General features: G+C 31.2%; 2 protein-coding genes across 2 annotated transcripts; both read left to right on the top strand.

Moving 5' to 3' along the window:
- The first annotated feature begins 9,759 nt into the window (after nt 1-9,759).
- Nucleotides 9,760-14,798, top strand: LOC120195238 (CSC1-like protein RXW8). The gene is made up of 10 exons (XM_039197309.1): nt 9,760-10,324; nt 10,435-10,581; nt 10,664-10,727; nt 10,836-11,045; nt 11,358-11,528; nt 11,971-12,278; nt 12,455-12,731; nt 13,007-13,285; nt 13,511-13,947; nt 14,741-14,798. Exons 1-10 carry the CDS (start codon nt 10,041-10,043, stop codon nt 14,796-14,798), a joined length of 2,235 nt encoding a protein of 744 aa, XP_039053240.1. The 5' UTR covers nt 9,760-10,040.
- Nucleotides 14,799-18,694: 3,896 nt separating this feature from the next.
- LOC120195376 (peamaclein-like) lies at nt 18,695-19,264 on the top strand. The gene is made up of 2 exons (XM_039197422.1): nt 18,695-18,793; nt 19,055-19,264. The coding sequence occupies exons 1-2, from the start codon at nt 18,712-18,714 to the stop codon at nt 19,237-19,239; spliced, it is 267 nt and encodes an 88-aa protein (XP_039053353.1). The 5' UTR covers nt 18,695-18,711; the 3' UTR covers nt 19,240-19,264.
- Nucleotides 19,265-21,019: the final 1,755 nt, after the last annotated feature.

The raw sequence follows: 21,019 nt of genomic DNA, 5'->3' as shown, positions 1-21,019 counted from the left end.
AATATTTTATTTAATTCAATAATCTATGAAAATTATATTATCTCACTATGAATATCTTATCTCCTGGAAAAATATTTATATGCCTAGTAAATTATTCTAATATTATAATAATACTTGCATCATTTATCTATTTATTTATATATTGGCTAAGATTTTTTAATTAAATTTGGAATTAATGATTGATATAACTTTTAAAATTCAGTGGTAACGTATGAATCAAATATAGGGTTGCACCTTCTGTCCATCACAAGTGATTTAATGTGATAAATGACCTGAAAATATAATATAACCTTGATTTGATCCGACACCCTTATCTGTTCATTTTGTCACCCACATAACAGCCGGCGATAGTGGTGGCTTTGTGGGGACTATCAATTATTTTTCAAAGAATAAAAGCGCTTAAAATCTGATGAATAATCCATATACATCTTCATTGCCATCACCATAATTTGATGTCTCTTACATAAGTGGAGAAAATCAATTATCAAAAGGTAAACTATATATCTAGTCATACATTTACTTTTACGGTTTCATTTTAGTCACTCAATTTTTTTTAAATTATATTTTCATTTCGTTTTTATCATCTATCATTAAAAAATTAATGGTGATACTGACACGTCATTTTAAGATAATATCATGTATCATTAAAAAATTATCACGTCAATAGTTTTATATATTTTTTAGTGGTGGATGATCAAAACATAAACAAGACGTAACACTGGATATAACTTTAAAAAATAAATAAGCGATCAAAGCATAATAATGGAAATAGATGCATGACTAAATATATTTAGTAAACTATATATTAAGTTATACATTTACTTTTACGGTTTCATTTTAATCATTTAATTATTTTTTAATTATAATTTTATTTCGTTTTGATCATTCACCATTAAAAAATTAATAGTAATACCAATATGTCATCATAAAATAATATCACGTCATTGAAAAAAAATTATCACGTCAATAATTTTATATATTTTTTAGTGATGAATGATAAAACAAAAATAAAATATAACACTAGTTATAACTTTAAAAAAATAAATGAGTGACCAAAACATAATAACGGGATAGAATAGTGTGTTTACTCTTTTTTTTTGTTAAGAAAAAAATCATATCAACACCTTATACAGTGGTCGGTTCTTGATGTCTGTCAAGTTGAAGCTGTAATCTCTGCAGTGCAACCCCACGTGATCTCCACTGCCAAATAGTGTCGGATCCATCTCTCTTATCACCTTTCTTTATGACAGGCAAAGGTGGAACCATAGTTTCAATGTTGATTAACCCAGAATTCTTACCATCATCTATCAACCCTTTTTTCCTTGTGCAACTGGTAGCAGTATTTATGGCCGGACTTGCAGTCAAATTCTTACCAGAAAACAGCTTCTTGAGCCTGAAATACTTGGCACTGCTGTTGCAGCTGTTCTTGGTGTGAGAAAATGGGAACCCGACAATCTTGTTGTTCCTCTTCACTTGTCCCATGCAACTGATCTTTGGAGACAAAGGATCTTCAGAGGAAGAAGCAGACCTTTGGATTTGCCATTTGGGACGAACCACATCTTAATGGAAGGTTTGGAGAACAACAATGGCAGAAACGTTCCTTTATGATTAATCTGCTGATGATATCCATTTCCCATGTTTGTCAACTGGGAAAGGAAAGAGCGATTTCCAGTTGGGGAGGGAGAAGAAAAAGGGTGGAGTTTGTCAAGTCCTTTTTTCTAGTGAAAGTGGATTTTATTTGAGTTTCTCAAAATACTCTTATTATACCATTAATTTCCCTTGTTTTGGTGTTGAAAACATTGCTAATTAAGAACTAAGAAGAGGACAAAATACAAGTGGGTTACTTCTAGTTTATGACTTTCACGTAATGCCTACAAACTTGGGTAAAACAGCTCAACTCATATCATAAACTTGGGCTAAACTAATATATATATAATATTGATGACAATATTTAGGTTATGAAAATTTGTAACGATTTATCTCTTTTGATTTAGATAAAAAATCGTGACCGGAAAGTTTATATTTACTAAATTGAGAAGAAGAGTAATAAAGAAGATACATAGTTTAGAAAATTCTATCCCCTTTAATCTTACAACAAATTTATATATTGATGCTTATTACATACAATAGTTAAATTTAGGACCATAATTGTTATTATAGATATGCAGAGTAGATAAATAAATATAACAGTCTTATAATAGATTTGACCTTAGTAAGTCTCTTAAATTTATCATTAATATTGCCAAATGATTGCAATTAACTAAGGATAAGGAGTTTCTAAAGACAATCTCGATTAATGGAAAAATTCGTTTAAAAGACATAATTATTGCTAGCGGAAGAATAATTCTATAATCGTAACTGTTATTTATCAAAAAATATATCTTTAGAAATATAATATATAGGGATGGGCATGGGTCGGGTCAGAACGGATTTTCGGTCAACCCAATCCGACCCAAAAATTATACATCCTCCATCCGAATCCGACCCAAAAAACATACACCCTACACCCGATCTGAACTCAACCTAACTTTTTGAGATAAAATTTGAACCTGACCCGACCGTACCCGAAACAATATATTTATTTAAAATATTATTTTTATTCAATAAAAATAGGAATTTAATTGAAAAAAGCAATACATAGAGGGACATTATTGTAATTATTCCTAAATATAAAGATAAAATTGTATGTTTTTCTCGGGTTGGGTCAGATCAATTAATTTTCACCCTAAATCCAAACCTAACCCGACCCGAACCTTAATTTTTTTTAAATCCGACCCGATCGAAACTCGTCGGATTCGGCTCTCATGCCTATCCCTAATAATATATTTATATATATTAAATTAATATTAATTAATTTTTCTTCTTAAAATATGTTTTATCACATTGTAAATAAATAAGTTTGTAAAGGGTGTTTAGATTATTGAGAGTCTTTCGAATAACTATTATTTTATAATTATTCGAAACTAATAAGTTGAAGTGTTGAAGTGTGTTATTTATTTATGATACGAAGAATGGGTAAGAGTTGAGAGGCGTGGAGCATTATTTAGGTTTTGCTGGAGAGCATGCTGTAAAATCAAAACAAAAGCGAGTGTTGTCAATTATTTTAGGTCCCCAAACTTTAAAATCCAATCTTTTTGCTTCTTATTTAAGCCAATAAATTCCACCCTCCTCTACTTATTGTAAATCATATGCCACCCTCTTCTTTTCCCCTTTTCTCCCCCTATTTTTCATTTGCAACTCAGACCATTTTTTATTAATTAATGTAATAGCATACTTTGAATTTTATTGACTTTTTTAATATTATAAATGTTTATTTATTTAATAAAATTAATTGTTGTTATCCTTTAAAAATTATATCGACTTAAATTTAGAAACAAATTAGCTTTCCTATGTGGCCTATCACAAATATTGAATTTAATTAGGACTGCGATAATTTCGTTTTTAAAAAAAATAAAATTAGAATAATAAACATCACAATTGAGTCAACGATACCACAAGCACTAAAGAATGCATCATGTTTGCAGAATTTTAGGTTCATTTAGAGTTCTTTGGTAATGAATTTTTTCAATATGTCCATATTCTATTTTTTATTATTTTGAAAAAAAAATATAATATGTTTTTATTAACTCTTAAAATGATGTTATTTTTTATAGTCGTGATTCTCGTTTATCACTATCGGACACCATGATCTTCATTCTGAATGTCGCCATTGTAAATTGATGAGTTAGATTCAGGCATAAACATGCTCTAGTAATGCCATTGTGAATGACTAATAATGAATAGCTACCGTAAATGTGTTCGGTTAACAATATCACCGTTGAGTAGATGAAACTGCAAAAAGTCCATGTTATGCCGTTGGTGTGTATGACATAGTCGATGGTGAAGGGTGTGATTACAAATGTGGTGGTATCGGTAGAAGAAAAACATGAGACAACATTGATGTATATTCAATAAACGTCGAGTTTGACAGTATCAATGTATAATAACCTTATTTTGGGTTCGAAATAGATGGAACAAAATATGTTGCATACTACATCAATCGAATAAATGTATTTGTCATCGATGATGCAGGAGTCTGAGGTTTGGTTGGTGTCGATGACGACAGGTATTGTGGTAGCGCCCCAAAAATTTTTACAATTAAAAAACATGATCGACCGGATAGTCGAGAAATTAAGTAAAGAACGCACTATGATGGAGTAAAGTATGTTGAAGCTTTGAGATCAATTGCATTGTTTTGAAGTAAAAATGGACCAAATTGCAAATGAATATAAGCTTAATGTAATATCTCCAGTTTTTTTTTCTTTTATGCCGATATTCTGTCAACAACAACATCAAAGACTAATAAACTTTTAATATTTCAGTTTCATTTTAGGCAATGATTTATTTAGAGTTAACCTGATGTTTAATTATGATTATTAGAACCTAGATCAAAATTAATTAGCAAAATTGGAGGTCATTGGTAGTTGTGCAAGTTAGAATTTTTTTTAAATAGTATAGGGTAATTATAATGTAGTAAAGGTAGTATCTGATTATAAGAGATATTAATGGGATTTGAGTGTCATCATTGTCTTTATTTTCTTGTCTTAAATATGGATTTGTACAAGAGATACCCGGAATTCTTCCCGGAACGATACCGGAGGAGAAAGGGTGAGACGAGTTTATCCCGTCACCTAATCCGAGAACTGCAGCACTTCCATCTTTGGATAGAAATATAGAATCCTCTCTAAATCAATGTTTCATCGACAAGACCTGCAAATAAGAAAGGGTTAAGTCACTGAAATATACCATATCTGGATCCAAGTAACAGTCATGGTTTCCTACCTCAGCCTGCTGTTGCAGTGACTGGACATAGTTGATAATCTCTTCAAGCATCACAGCTTTCCCAGTAATCTAAAACAACGAAACCACATCGACTAATCGAGATCCATTCTGGTTTTAAAGAAAGAGTCTACTATGAAGCCATGACCCTATAGTTACCTTACTGCAACCTGGTACAAGTTCTAACTTAATTATGCAATAACTGAAATGGGGGCAGAGTCTCATTCATAGTGCCCCTACTAAATTGGGTATTTTGACAGTTACCTCTAAAAGCATCAAATGTTTGGTGAGATTAAATTCACCAACTTTGGCATTTGTATAAAACAAAGCATCAAATTCCTACCCTTTTTTATATTTATCTTCTCAGAGATGCAAAAGAGATCTTATAAGGCTAGAGAGAGAAAGCACACAAGAAAGTAAGATTAAAGATCAAAACTTTATCAATAACCTTATGACAAGGAATTGTCGTTTTTTTTCTTTTGAGATTTTGAATTCAACTATTACATCTATATAGAATGTGTATCTCAATTGTTAATCAATTAAAGATTATAAATACTTATAATAACCGTATCATTGATAAAAGAAATTGAAACTTTGCTTGGTTTTTAAAGATAGACTAACTACTACCCAACTGCTCTTTGCTCCTAAATGAATACAGACGCTAAGTGTTGAATATTAACAAGTGGGGCTGCTGGTTTTTTTCTTACATGGGTGGCTGAAGAATTCAACAATTTGGGCAGCACCAAATTGTTGAAATTGTCAAGTGATAATTACAAAATTGAGTCCTTGAATTTTAGGATATTTACAAGTTAGTCTTTGAACTTCAACTATAAATACCCTAGCTCATTTAGCTTCAAAATCATCCCAAAAATCATTTCTTTCTCCTATTACTAGAGAGCTTTTTTGTGAGTGTTTTGTAAACACCTGTAAATTTTCTCTCTTAGTAAAAGATCTGCAGCAGTTCGGAGACGTAAGCAAAATTAGGAGAAAGCTTTCTAGTAATGGGAGAAAGAAATGATTTTTGGGATGATTTTGAAGCTAAATGAGCTAGGGTATTTATAGTTAAAGTTTAAGGACTAACTTGTAAATACCCTAAAATTCAAGGACTCAATTTTATAATTATCACTTGACAATTTCAACAATTTGGTGCTGCCCAAATTGTTGAATTCTTCAACCACCCATGTGGGGGAAAACCAGCCGCCCCACTTGTTAATATTCAACAATCTCCCACTTGAAGACTGATTTTAATCTGTCTTCACATCTCGATCAATATTGCAACAACATTTCTGCTCTTGTTACTGTAGCATGCCAACTGAAGTTGAACACAACTTCAGTTTGTCCGTAGTCACCGCCCTGTAAATCCACTTGTTGTGGAGCGCTCTCATTTTAGACTCTCCAAAGAATAGTCACCAAAGACGGAGGAAGAACGTACACACATGGTGAATGTGTCGTATGCCTCAGCAATTGGAAGTCTGATGTACGACATGGTTTGTACCATACCAGATATTACTCATGCAGTGGGAGCTGTTAACAGGTACATGAATAATCCGGGCAAGGTACACTGGGAAGCAGTCAAATGGATCCTCAGATATCTGCGGGGTACTACAAACAAAACACTTTGTTTTAAAGGTGGAGATACGATACTCACAAACTATGTAGATGCTGACTTAGCCGGAAACATTGACATCAGAAGGAGCATTACAGGGTATGTCTATACTATAAGAGGTACTGCAGTGAGTTGAGTTTCTCAACTACAGAAGATAGTTGCTCTCTCCACAACTGAAGCAGAATATGTCGCTGTTACGGAAGACAGCAATGAGATGGTTTGGCTCCAAAATTTCTTGGAAGAGTCAGGCAAGAAAGCGCTCCACAACAAATGGATTTACAGGGCGGTGACTACGGATAAACTGAAGTTGTGTTCAACTTCAGTTGACATGCTACAGTAACAAGAGCATAAATGTTGCTGCATTGATCGAGGTGTGAAGACATATTAAAATTAGTCTTCAAGTGGGAGATTGTTGAATATTAACAAGTGGGGCGGCTGGTTTTTTCCCCACATGGGTGGCTGAAGAATTCAACAATTTGGGCAGCACCAAATTGTTGAAATTTCCAAGTGATAATTACAAAATTGAGTCCTTGAATTTTAGGATATTTACAAGTTAGTCCTTAAACTTCAACTATAAATACCATATCTCATTTAGCTTCAAAATCATCCCAAAAATCATTTTTTCTCTCCCATTACTAGAGAGCTTTCTTGTGAGTGTTTTGTAAACACTTGTAAATTTTCTCTCTTAGTAAAAGATCTGCAGCAGTTCGGAGACGTAAGCAAAATTGGCTGAACTCCGTTGCGAATTTCGGGTATTATTTTTCCGCTTTTATTTCGCATTCTCACTAATCTGGTTATAGGGAAATTACTTGTTACTCGTTTATTTCTCAACACTAAGCTCCTTTCCTTTTTCAGGTGAATTTGTTCCATTCCATTCTCAAACCAAGAAACCAACTTTACATCAAAACAGGAACCGCCTGTACAACCAACTCAAACAACCAGACCAACCTCAGCTATTAAAACCCCCAAATAAACCCAAAACTTATGCTCTACAGTGACCGGCTCCTTTCCTTTTTCGTATTCCTTTGTTAATTTTTTTATCTTTTGGTTTATTTAGACCCTTTTTTAACCTTGTTAATATTATTCATCTCAGCTGCCATTCTTCTCTTCACGACCAAGCCAGCTTCCTTCCTTCTTTGGACAGTCTGCTCTTTGCTGTTTATTCACTAGTTTCTCTCGTTTCAACTATACTCTCTTCATTTCTTTTCATTTATCTTTCCTAATTTTAATTCAAGTTTAGTTTTTTCTCTCTAAATCTAACATGATGAACAATAGTCAATACAATTGGGACATGACTAAATTTTAGAACGGGTAAAGTAGGGAAGAGTTAAATTAAAGAAAGAAAATGAGAAAAAATAACATAAAAGAATTTTATATAGTTATCCAAAACTAGTTATTTTGGGCATTAAGATAACCGCATCATTGCATCGTATCTGAGCTAATGATCTGCTGAAACCATTGAATCATAAACTAAAATTCAAAGCTACAATCAATTTAATACAAGTTTAATAATAAACTTGATACAAACACTAATATTACGTAAAATAAAAGCGGTTAATTTGTGTACTTACTTTTAAAATAATTAAAGGGTATGTGGTAATATTATAATATTGTTTATTAATTTTTTTATTCTACTACGACAATAATTATAATAAAAATGACATTAATATAATACAAAATATAAAGACAATTATTTGGTAAGCTAACGGTGAATTCTCTTTAACAGTTTTTTTTTAAATATTATGAGATGATTACAAGGTAATATTTATTGAGATTTTTTCTTAATATTGACAAAACATACACCCTACATATGCATTTACTCTAACCAGAATCCTATAAGAAGAACAATATTATCTTCTACCACCAAAGTAATTCGATGGATTTGAAATTGGTATAACTAACTAAATTTATTATTAATAAAAATAATAATTTAATTTAATGCAATTATTAGTTTATGATCTATATAAAATATGGGTAAAGTACACAAATGGTTCCTCAATTATAGAATGTTGTTTTTTTAAGTCCTCTAACTATTAAAAGATACAAAATAATTCTCTAATTATAGGACACTATTTTTTAAGTCCACTGACTATTAAAAGTTACAAAATGGTCATCTGACTATTCATATATTCCAAAATCGTCTTTTTCCGTTAAAAAATTGGCGGTCATCTGAGCTGGATGTTAACCTATTGACTGAGATATGATAAAATCATAACTTAATGATGTTTATTCGTACTATCGTTGCTTTCAAGCACTGACTCGACGATATAATGTAAACAGATAGTCGGTCCACAAAATGCAACTCAAACGATTATGAGATCAGAATTATCATATCTCAGTCAACATTTTAACATCCAATTCATGACCACAAATTTTTTTTAACAAAAATAGATGAGTTAGGAACATATGAATAGTTGAGTGACCATTTTGTAACTTTTAATAGTAAGAGGACTCAACAAAATAACATTTTATGATTGAAGGATCATTTGTGTACTTTACCCTATAAAATATTGAGCTGTCTAATTACGTTGAAACAAATAAGGTGGAAAATGCGGCGTAACGAACCCTATAATATAGCGCCAGTGACTTGAGAACTCCAAAAATATGGGATCTTGTTGAGAATCTTACATGTTTTCCTGCTATCCACTTATTTTATGCCACGTGGATTATTCAGTTGCCATATTGTTCATTTTTTGTTTTTTAACGTATTTATTGTTCTTAACTATCTACACCTGTCACTCTCTGCTATAACAAAACAAAACCAACTCTTGTAAGTTCTGAAACTCCTTTTTAAATTCTTTAATTCTTATAAATTTAGGGTTCTTCAGTTCCTTTCCCTGCAAAGCCATCGATTTCTTCCCCATTTTCTCATTTCTTTTCGATTTTATGCAAAAAAGCAAGGCATTTGGTGTTTAAGCAATAAACAGGCTTAGGCGAAGCCCTAATAAATATTTTTTGGTTTCCAACTTTTTACTGCGAACTGTGTTGCTTAAGAAATTCTTTGCATTTGGCAGTCATACATTTTCTATTTTGGCTCAATTTTTTCACAGGTACTTAGTTTTGATTTGTTTAACCAAAATGATTTAGTTTTGTTTTATTTCCTCCTTGGATTGATTCTTGTATGGATTTCCCATTTTAAATCAAATACTTATTACTCTTTATATAGCTTATTTTGAAGAAGAAAACAAACCCATGCTTATCTATTGGTTCCATGAAAAAAAAAATTAAAGGAAAACGAGAGAAAATGTTTGGAAATGTGAGCTTTTTGTTAACAAATTACTCTAAAAATGAACTGTTTTTCCCATTCTTGTTGAAGAATGGTAATGCCTTTTCCCTGCAATTTAGTTAACACGGTTACTTGAAATTTCATTGAAACTATTGTTTTACCATATGATTGGCGAGAAATGTTGTTAAATTTTAGTTTCTGTACCATGACAAATCCCAAAACAATTTTGCAGCACTTTATTCTGTGTCAAATTAAGCCAAACTTCTTTCAGCATTATCATCAAACAAACATTCCTCTGCTTGGAGCAAATTGGAAATAGTATCCTTCTGCAACTAATCGCTTGCATGTTTGGATCTCTAATTCTTGAAACAAAGGAAATAGTGGACTGAGATGGAAGTTGGGGATCTTTTAACTTCTGCTGGAATCAATATTGCTATATGTGTTGTGCTTCTGACATTGTATTCCATACTGAGGAAACAACCAGTAAATGCATGTGTATATTTTACACGGAAGCTTGTTTTGGAACCGATAAGCGGAATTGGTGATCTTAGCTGCCTTACAAGATTTGTACCCTCTGCAGGCTGGATCGCCAAGGCCTGGCAAGCAACAGATGAAGAAATTTTGGCCGTCGGTGGCGTGGATGCTGTAGCTTTCATGAGAATAGTTGTTTTCAGGTTATGGAGTTTACTGCTACTAAGTTTTTTCAGATTTTGTCCTTCAGTATCTACTTTTGCTTTAGCAAGTTTACTAACAGCACTGTAATTTTCCTACATGTTCATTGCAGTATTCGGGTATTCATCATTGCTGCTATAATTGGCCTTTTTCTAGTGCTTCCAGTAAATTACAATGGACAAGGAAAGCATCACAAGGAAATCCAATTAGAATCATTGCAAGCATTTGCAATTACACATGTAAAAGAAGGTTCAAAATGGTACATTCTATTGCAACCTTTGGTATTGTCCCAATATTAAGAAAAACAACATTCATTGATTGTTTTTCCTCTTTTGTTTCAGGTTTTGGATCCATTTTCTTGCATTATACCTCATATCCTGCTCAGCTTGTGTTCTACTTTACTTTGTAAGGACGTACAACCAAAATTGCATCAGTTACTCATATAGTTTTGACTTGTATATGCATTTTAAATTCTTCTCACTCATTTAAAGATAAATGCTTTGCTTTAATTAGGAGTATAAAAGTATCACTCAATTGAGGCTAGCACATATTACTGGATCCCCTCCCAGTCCAAGTCATTTCACAGTTCTAGTGCGTGGCGTACCCTGTTCACCAGATAATTCATACAGTGCGACAGTGGAACAGTTCTTTTCAACTTATTACGCAGAAAGCTATTTGTCCCATCAGATTGTGTATGGAGCTTCTACAATTGATAAATTAGTGGTACACACCTCTCTTTCAGTGACTTTCATCAGTGACATAAATTTATAAAAAAAACATAAATTTGAAATCTTATTGAATAGTTTTTTTAGTCTTAGCTGGTTATGTCTTTATTACAGTTATTCAATACTTTCTTCACATCTAATGCATAATTTTTCTTGTGTTCTTTTTTAACTGAGTTGAGTAATGCTATAAGGAACCTATAAGTATCTTTTTCTATGCTCTTTCAACTCTATTTTACACAAACAACGTTATGTTTGTTTTATAGTTTGTGACAAGTTGTATGTACATTTTCTAACAATGTTGTGTTTGCAGAAGGATGCCGAGAAGATCTACAGAATGCTAAAAACCATTAACCCACGATATCTAGACAGTTCTTTGCCCTCTTTTCTTCCCGGAGGAACTACACATTCCTTTATGGTGCTTAAGCATAGAGCTTTGAGTACGACCAGTATGGATCGGTTGCAACCAAGTCAAAATAAAAAGGTGAAAAAGTTGGAATAACTTGAATAATTTTTTATCTCAGGGTTATGTATGCATGTATGTATGTATGTATGTTTACATGATATATAAGTCATGTTTACATTGAAGCCGTAACTGTTTTTAATCTCAAAGTGATTTTACTTTAATCTCTTCTAGATCATTTTATTATTCTATAGGCACCTTTCTTTCATCATGATCTACTTTTTCTTCTGATAGAACTGTAGTGGAAAAAAAATCTGATCTTTCCTACCTTAGGAATTACTTCCATTTGATGCTAAAAATTTGCATGCTCTTCGGATGTTTACATGTAATTAATCTACATGATGATGATGATGCATGAAAGTAGTTTCTATCACTGATTCTGAGCAACTAGTTTCCTGTTGTTTGTATAAATATCAACATGTACTATAACTGATAACTCTATTTTATTATGTCCTTTATACAGGAATTCCCAGCTGCTTTTGTTTTCTTCAAGACTCGTTATGCTGCACTTGTTGCTGCACAAGTTCTTCAATCATCAAATCCCATGCTATGGGTGACAGAACTTGCCCCAGAGCCACATGATGTTTATTGGTCAAACCTCTCCATACCGTACAAACAAGTCTGGTTCCGTAAAATAACAACTCTTATAGCCTCGGTTGTTTTTATGTTCGTGTTTCTTGTTCCTGTTACACTTGTGCAAGGCTTGACCCAACGAAAGCAGCTCGACAACCTAGCAAGTAGATTTCCTTGTATTGAAGGAATCTTAAAACAGTGAGCATCATTCCGCAAACTCTATTGCAAAACCAGTGTTAGCTTAACTTCTTCAACTATGTTCTTTGACTACATCATAATTTGTTTGTGCATTGTTATTAGTAGAAATTGGAAGGAGTTCAAAGAGGAAGAGTCTGGCACTCATTGTGAATCTCTCTTGTTGTTATGTTGTGCAGGAAGTTCATACACGGGGTGGTAGCAGGTTACCTACCAAGTGTTATTCTGATGTTGTTTCTTTATACTGTTCCACCAATCATGATGTTGTTTTCTGCAATGGAGGGAAACGTTTCGCGTAGTCAAAGGAAACGGAGTGCTTGCATTAAAGTTCTTTACTTCATGATTTGGAATGTCTTCTTTGTTAATGTTATTTCTGGATCCATACTCAGGCAATTGGGTGCTGTCTCAAGTGTTGCAGACATACCTACAACACTTGCCAAAGCAGTGCCAAACCAGGTAGGTTTTACACGAATCTAGATAAAGATTTTACCTTTGGTCTATCAGAGATACAAAAAAAAAAAAAAAAAACCTTTTTTTATATTAATCTAAACTGTACTTTTGGATTATTATCCGAAATTGTGCATATCCAACTAGTTTTGACAAGCCTGCACAGGAATAGCCCTCTCTTCTGTTGGCACATTCACATAGAACATATTGCTTTTCTCCCTTTTGTATGCCATGTGACCAAATCTTTAAGATTACTTCTAAATGTAATTGTTCTTATCTGGCAGGCTACCTTCTTCAGTACTTACATTTTATCCTCAGGCTGGGCAAGCTTGTCCTGTGAAATAATGCAACCTTTCCCTCTTCTCTGCAAATTTTTCAGAAAATTCATTCTAAGAAAAAATGACGAACCTTCTCATTATGCTTTAACATTCCCTCACCATACTGAAATTCCGCGGCTTCTTCTGTTTGTACTCATCGGCTTCACGTATTCTATCATGGCACCAACAATATTACCTTTCTTGCTGATTTTCTTCTGTCTTGCTTTCCTTGTTTATCGAAACCAGGTGAGTTTCTGTATGCTCAAATTTTATTCTTACTGCCTTTTGTCAATCATATAATAAGCAAGTTAATTTTGACTATTTGGTTGTGTTCATGATCATGTTGTGAAAGCATTGTATTCTTGCCTTCGCTGTGTTGATCAAGTGTGATTTTGTCGATGACAATTGAGTCGAGTTGGAGACAGATCGAATTCTAATGCATTTGATTTGTCTTCAATCTTTTTTTTTCAGATTCTCAATGTATATGTACCAAAATATCAAAGTGTGGGAGAATTCTGGCCTGTTGTTCACAACGCTATAATCTTAACCTTGTTGTTGATGCAAGTTATTGGCCTGGGGATCTTTGGCTTAAAAAAGTCACCGGTTGCTTCCGGTTTCGTCATTCCCCTAATAGTGCTTACACTCCTCTTCAACGAATACTGTAGGCAGAGATTTTCCCCTGTGTTCAAGAGGAGACCTGCACAGATTCTTATAGAGTTGGATCAACAAGACGAGCAACTGGGGAGGAAAGAAGAGATTCATAATCAAATACGTTCAGCTTACTTCCAGAACCCGATAATATCGTTTCAGTTGTCGATTAATTCCGAGTGGTCGATGTCTAGATTCACCTCACGACACCATGGAGACGAAGAGAGTAGCCATGGAATGCAGTTGTTGAAGCCATCCAGGTAATTGTTCCTGGTACTTTTTGCGTGGTTCCTTCCATCCATACTACATTTAATTATTTGACTCGATCTGAACTCAACCGAACTTTCCAGGAATTCGACTGGTTGAATTATATGGACAATAGGCTATTGACTGCCGAGGATGGCTAGCACCATGTGAACTGATTCATTCAACATCTCATGGTTTATATGCATTAAAAAATGCATCATCATCTTCATTAATCTAGGGAAAATTGAGGAGGAGTTTATCACCTGTTTGTAGAAGCCAAACGACATTGGAAGCGGGGGTATAAGTTAACAGCTCTCTCTAGAAAATCAATCTCTTTTCTCATTTCTCACACTTTATGGGGATGAGATAATTGTACAAAATTCCCTTTTATACTTAAAATTAATTTTATGTTACACTATTATTTATTTCTCATGTTTCAGTATACGAGTTAATACTAAACTAATTATGCATATAAATTCTTTTTTTAACAAATGAATTTTTATATTTATAAAATTTTAAGTAATAAAAACAAATTTTCTATAAAAATTTATCTAATATATATATGAATTTGAATTTTAAGAGATGATGACCGTCTACACCCATCCCTCAACTATATTGGCTTGTATGGTTGCTTTGCTGTGGTGGCTGGGTTGTGTGTAGAGAACTTTGATTTGCTTGGTGCCGGGTGTGATAGAGTGGTCGTGTTGGAAGTGCAAATTTAATACATTCGCGTGAGCGTTTTTGCGTACTGTTTCCTTATGGATCTGGTGTCCTCTTGCTGTTGTGGTTATTATGTTTGGTTCATAGAGTTAGCTGCTGCGTTGGATTGCCTCCAAGGCTGCATGTGAAGGTTGTGTTGCAGTGATGTTTGCATGCATAGCTGTTGGGTTGTTAATTACGTTGTGCGGTCTGTTTCGTTGTTATGAGTATTTGTTGATTATTCGCTTTAAGACATAACATGGTGTATTATTTTTCCTTCAACTAGGATTAGAAAGGTTTTTTAAGAAGGTCCATATTTTTGTCGTTTTGTATTCGAATTTCTCCAATGAATATAAAACCCACTCAAAAAAATAATAATGATGCTAATCTGTATGAAAGAATCTCCTACAAAGTTTCTGCCTTCCGCCAAGCTACGCATGAGAAATTGAAGCTAAAGATGGAAGGTACTGTGAGATACTTGGAGAAATATATATATATATATATATATATATATATATATATATATATATTTGTATTAAAATCTTACTTAATGATCCAATTGCAATTTCTGTATATCATCATCGTAGAATAACAATTTTGAAGAGGTTAGGGAAAATTATTTGTTCCTTGTCAAATATAATCCAAACGCAGCGTTTTAAAAAATAAAGATGTTTCTTAAAATCCATTGAATCGGATACAAAACATAGTAAGCAAGATTTAACCATCTTTTTAAGAGTAATGTTGCAAGATCTTCTGTCGATTTCCTTATAAGACAGACATCGGTAGATTTAAAAATATTTTTCAAGATTGACACGTATATATTAATAATAAAAATTTTCGTATAAATAAATACAAATAAAATTTTAAAATAAATACATTAGTAAAATGAACCATTAATATAAAAATTTAAATTTTAAGGTGGGCATTCACTTTAAAATTCACTTTGGACACCGAAACAACTCTGCTAACTCGACAATTTTCATCTCGGAAATCGCACTCTCCCCAACACTTTCTTTAAGCTCCCGCACATAACTTTTTGATATTGTATTTACGGTGAATTACGGACATCGAACATGAAACATTGGAAGGAGTAGGTCCATTGATTTGTTCCAACTAAAAAAAATAAAGTTTCGTGATCAATTAATTTAAATTAAATAGTTTAAAAATATATTGCAATAACAATCATCTCGTTTCCGTTTATTCTATTGTTCTTGTTATATTAAAACTTAAAAGTAATGACATGCATATGACTAATATGAAAATTTATTATTTATTAAATATAATTTATTGAATTTTCACATGATCCTGATTAACTAATTATAACAAAATTTCATGTCATCGTCTTATAATGACAGTCAACTAATTAACAATTTAAATATACCGGCATTTTAACCATATCTTGATTATCAAATTGACTTTTTTTTAATAAAAAAAATTATAAGAGGTACTCAAATTATTAATTCATTTTTTATTACTCTTGAACAATATAAACCAATATTTATGTGATATGTCACACGTTCTTGTCAGATGCTATACACTTCGAGGGTAATTTGGAGAAAAATATGATTTAATATATTTTTTAAAAGAAAATTTTTAAAAATCAAATTGAAAATTAAGATATACTTTAGGTTAAAAGTAGATGACCAAATAATTCAAAACTAAATGAATTTGAATCTCAAATTAGCATAACAGAGGGACTAAACCTACAATAAATGAAGATGCTTTGGGAAAATTATAAGTTGAGAGTGCATGTTTTTTGTTAATAAAAATTATAATTATAATTTACTATAAGTTATATTTAATTTGAAATTAGATGTAGACTGAGTTTAGATAGATTGATATTATTGTTGGTATGATATGCAAGATGACTTGAGGTCAAGCATGTTTAAGCATTCAACATCTTTCGATTTATGAGTAAAGACGAGTTTAAGTAATATAGACATCGTATCACAATATTTAGAAAATTTAAGTTCAGGCCACTTCAAGCTCGAATTAATTTTAAATTGAGTAAAACACATAAATTTTGAGTCGAGTTATTCTTGGATTTGAATGGGATAACATTTTTATGGTTAAATCCAGTAACATCAAATTTAAAATCGAAATAATGTTATTTGAATTAAAGACGTATACAAAACCACAAACCACTTATTTGTAAGTATTCGAGACCCTAAAAGTTCACTATTAATAGAGTAGCATGATCATCAATTTTTTTTAAATAGAATTATATTCTTCTAAACAAAAATCCAAATTATATTATTTAAATTAAAATAGAATTATAAATGAAACAAATTCAAAGTGCATTTGAATCTACAAAACATGCAAATGAGTTTAATACATTCAAATTTAAACTACTCGGTTTTATTTTAAGTTGAGTTTGACGAAAGTCGAATCAAATTTAGATTAATAAATTTGAATTCTAATCATTAGAAAATTTCATTGGATACGGATGAGATTAGGAGTGAGTATTCGATCAAGTCGAGTCGATAAATTTTTTTTGAGTTATTTGAAATTTTTTTCGAGTTTGTCATATTTGTAAAATTTGAGTAGAGTTGTTTGAGTTTCTATTTAAATTTAATCGTAAAAATTCATAATTTTATATTACTATTTGATTATAATTTAAACGATTTTCTATAACTATATACAATATAAATATGTATATTTCTTCATATCTTTTCATATACGATATACATATATCATTTAGAGTTGAATGACTCGATTCTAACTTGAAAAAATAAACCACTAATTATTTTTTATTTATTTATTTGAGTTTTACTTTTATAACTCAACTCGAATTTAAAACTTTCTTGAGTCTAGTCAAATCAAATTGATTTTTTTTTACACTGAGCCTAATAAAATATTATTTTTTTCCAAATCGATTCGAATTTTACTCATAAATAAATGAGATGGTAATTGATATAACATGAAGCGTAAGGGGACGGCTTCTCTAGCTTCGCAGTTCACACACTCCCAATCCCGTTGTTGGGGCCGTATATTTAGGTATGCTTTCCTTCTACGTATATTTAGGTGAGGATAGATTTAAGTTTGGTATATTTAGAACTTATTAAGTGGTTAAAGAAAACGTTATTTTTAATAAAAAAATTTGAGTTCGAGTAACTATATCTGTAGGTTGTGTGTATATTATTAATAAATTTATGAATATTTATTATCTTATAATTATCTCGAATTATTTAAAAATATTTCTAATATGTTGATGTTTTTCTCCTATATAACGATCAATATTGCACGTATATTAGTCTTTTCATAATAGTGAAATGCTACTCCATTCTCACACCAAAATTGCATGATTTCAATTTAATTTTATTTCTCACATAAATAAATAAAGGATACACTACATCTAATCTAACAATATTATTTAATTATGTGTTTAATAATAAACGAATCATTTTTAGGATAAACTATATGTTTAGAACATAAACTATTACTTTTATTCTTTTGATACTTAAATTTTATTATTATTTTTTTAAAAATCATACATGATGTTTAGTTTATGTTAAAGTGATAGCCAATCTTTTTTGGGTATAATCACTGGTATCCGTTATACTAATCAATTAATCCGGATCGGGGTACTATAGAGATTAGATATACCCTTCCAATATAGTTTTCTCTACTCACAAACGCTAGGATTTGAATCCCTAACTTTTCTTAAGGGATCTAGTACCTCATCATGTTAGACCAGTTAATTGTCAGTAAGAAATAGTCAATCTTTTAATTTACCATTTTCCCTATTCCAAATTAAATTTTATCAATTATACGTGATAGCCTTTAATGCATGCAACAAATTGCCACATAATGTGCCTTTAATTAAACTACAGTCGTGTAACTGAAGGGGTACTTTGTTGTTGAATGATGTTACTTATATTTTTCATAAAATACCCCTTTTTAACCTAATTAACACTGCTATTCCTATATAAATAAGCTCCTCCGAGCTCTTTCGATTGCCAAGTCTCACTAGAAACAATTTCTAAACACTAGTCATTTATATTACCATTTACACTTTCTTTATAGCTTTTTCGACCTTTTTTTTGTAAACAGAAGTCTCTACTTTGGGAAATCAAGAAATGAAGCTCGTCTTGTTGATTTGCTCGCTTGTTGCTCTTATTCTCGGCTCCTCTTTTTTCGAGGTATCCATGGCGGGTTCAGGTAATTAAATGAAAAAAATTAAAGCAACGCTTCGGGTTGATTTTATATTCATTTTCTTATGATTAGAAGATACGGACGCATGATTTTATGTTGAGGTGAACTTATAAAATTTTAAAATGTTAAAACAGATTATCGATAGAAAATACATTGAAAAAATATCTAAATTAGATGAGAATTTGAAAATTTTAAGAAGTAGCTACCCCTCAGTCTTCTCTCAAACCATCCCCCGGTGAGAGGATGAGTTTTGTTGTTGAATTGCAGGTTTCTGCAACTCCAAGTGTGCGGTGAGGTGCTCAAAGGCAGGGGTGAAAGACAGGTGCTTGAAATACTGTGGAATTTGCTGCGAGAAATGCCACTGTGTTCCATCTGGTACATTTGGGCACAAGGACGAATGTCCTTGCTACAGGGATATGAAGAACTCCAAGGGCAAGGGCAAGTGCCCTTAGATATTCCTTTTGTCTTTCTATTACTATGACACCTCTTAATGTTATGCACTTGTTTGATTTTGTACGTTTCTGTTGCTTTCTCTTGTTCAGATATCCCCCATTGTTTGAATTGCTATGAATCAAGGAATCTTTAAAGCACTGATATCTTTCTTTCTTTTCTTTATATAATGTGATGATTATAAGATAATATTTATTTAAATATTTTTAATCTATTTTTTAAAAGAAAAATACTCCATTTATTACCGAGAATATTCAATAGATTTCAATATCTTATTTTTTTTATTCAAATGATTTTGTAAAGTTTATATAAACTTTTTGTAAGTGAGATTTTTACATAATATAATTGAAGTGGTTAATATATGTAATATTTATAATTATATGATATGTATATGAGTTTTGTATATTTAGATTATTATTAATAAAATAGTTATTAACTATTGATAATGCTATCATGTTGATCCATAATATTATCTTTATTAACATATGTTTGATGGTTTAACTTTTTATATAAATCAAATAGTTATATTAATAAAATATTAACTATTCAAAAGGTTAATGAAATGTGTAAACACTCCGATTTTCACTAGTGTAAAACTAGAGTGATTTTATGCCCTTCAAACTTTATATATATATATATATAATTTCTATCAAGGGAGACAGGAATTGAGAAGGAGAATTTTGCTCTAATTTATTTATATTGTTAGTATTTTAATAATTTAACAGTTGCATTTATTAATATAATCTTATGTCCTGCAGGAAATTTTTTTCAAATATATATATATATATATATATATATATATATATATATATATCATGTTAATTCATAGTATTGTCTTAATATATATATTACAATAAGGCGTTATGAATTTATTTGAATTTATCTAACGGTCTTAGTTATTAAAGAGAGTGTTGTTCTTTCTAGAGGTTTTAGATTCGAGTAATTGTGCAATAGGGTATGTGTGTGTATCAAAAAATAATATAGATAAATATTATCTTGTAATCCTTCTAGATTAATCGAAAAACATACATTATTTATGAGTAAAACTTAGAAATATGATGGTCAGATTGAAAAAAATATTAACTATAAAAAAGTTATTAAAGTGGATAAAATCATTTTATTCAATTATGCAACATTTAATCATCCTATTCAATTATGTTAATATACTTAAATCAAAATGATTTAAGATTGATAAATGTTTAAAGAAAAATATTATTTATACATTTAATATTAATAAAAATATTTGGTTTAATTTAATATTGTGTGCATTGTATTCTTATGTTTTGATTTCACCTATTCATATTTAAGCTTACCCCTAATATTAATAGAATATTTGGTTTAATTCAATGTTATAGATTATAGATAATATTTTATCATGTCACATCATCATTTCTATGAAACCAATCGTAAAGTTTAACGACGAATGATCAAAATATAAATAAAATATAATGTTAGGTATGATTTTAAAGAAGAAAATAGTTGAATGAACAGAATAGAAATGTAGAAATAGATGGACGACCAAATAAGACAATTTACCCTAGATTATTTATGAGAATTAAATAGAGCGAACGGCTCTACCTTTTACCTCTCATTTTTAAAATTATGGAGGCCGCAAGAAGGCCCCAAAACTTGAAAACTCAAACCATTACCAAAATCAAAAGCGCAGAGTTACCCAACTATACCGCCAATCTCCCATGTTTTTGAAAATCAAACCCCAAAATGGCGCTTTTGATTTCACCCCCTTTTATTCTCCCTCTCTTCTCTTCTCTCCTTTCCCAATCT

This window comes from Hibiscus syriacus, unplaced genomic scaffold (genome assembly GCF_006381635.1).
Source record: "Hibiscus syriacus cultivar Baekdansim isolate YM2019G1 unplaced genomic scaffold, ASM638163v2 tig00004620_pilon, whole genome shotgun sequence".
NCBI lineage: Eukaryota > Viridiplantae > Streptophyta > Magnoliopsida > Malvales > Malvaceae > Hibiscus > Hibiscus syriacus.
This window is presented reverse-complemented; position numbering and strand designations above follow the sequence as displayed.

What these genes read in the sequence shown, in the direction of transcription:
- LOC120195238 (XM_039197309.1), top strand. Translation starts at nt 10,041, where the DNA reads ATGGAAGTTGGGGATCTTTTAACTTCTGCTGGAATCAATATTGCTATA. An exon ending in ATTGAAGGAATCTTAAAACA is followed by an intron (nt 12,279 to 12,454) that starts GTGAGCATCATT and finishes TATGTTGTGCAG; the next exon opens with GAAGTTCATACACGGGGTGG. An exon ending in CAGTTGTTGAAGCCATCCAG is followed by an intron (nt 13,948 to 14,740) that starts GTAATTGTTCCT and finishes TTTGGTTCATAG; the next exon opens with AGTTAGCTGCTGCGTTGGAT.
- LOC120195376 (XM_039197422.1), top strand. Translation starts at nt 18,712, where the DNA reads ATGAAGCTCGTCTTGTTGATTTGCTCGCTTGTTGCTCTTATTCTCGGC. An exon ending in GGTATCCATGGCGGGTTCAG is followed by an intron (nt 18,794 to 19,054) that starts GTAATTAAATGA and finishes GTTGAATTGCAG; the next exon opens with GTTTCTGCAACTCCAAGTGT.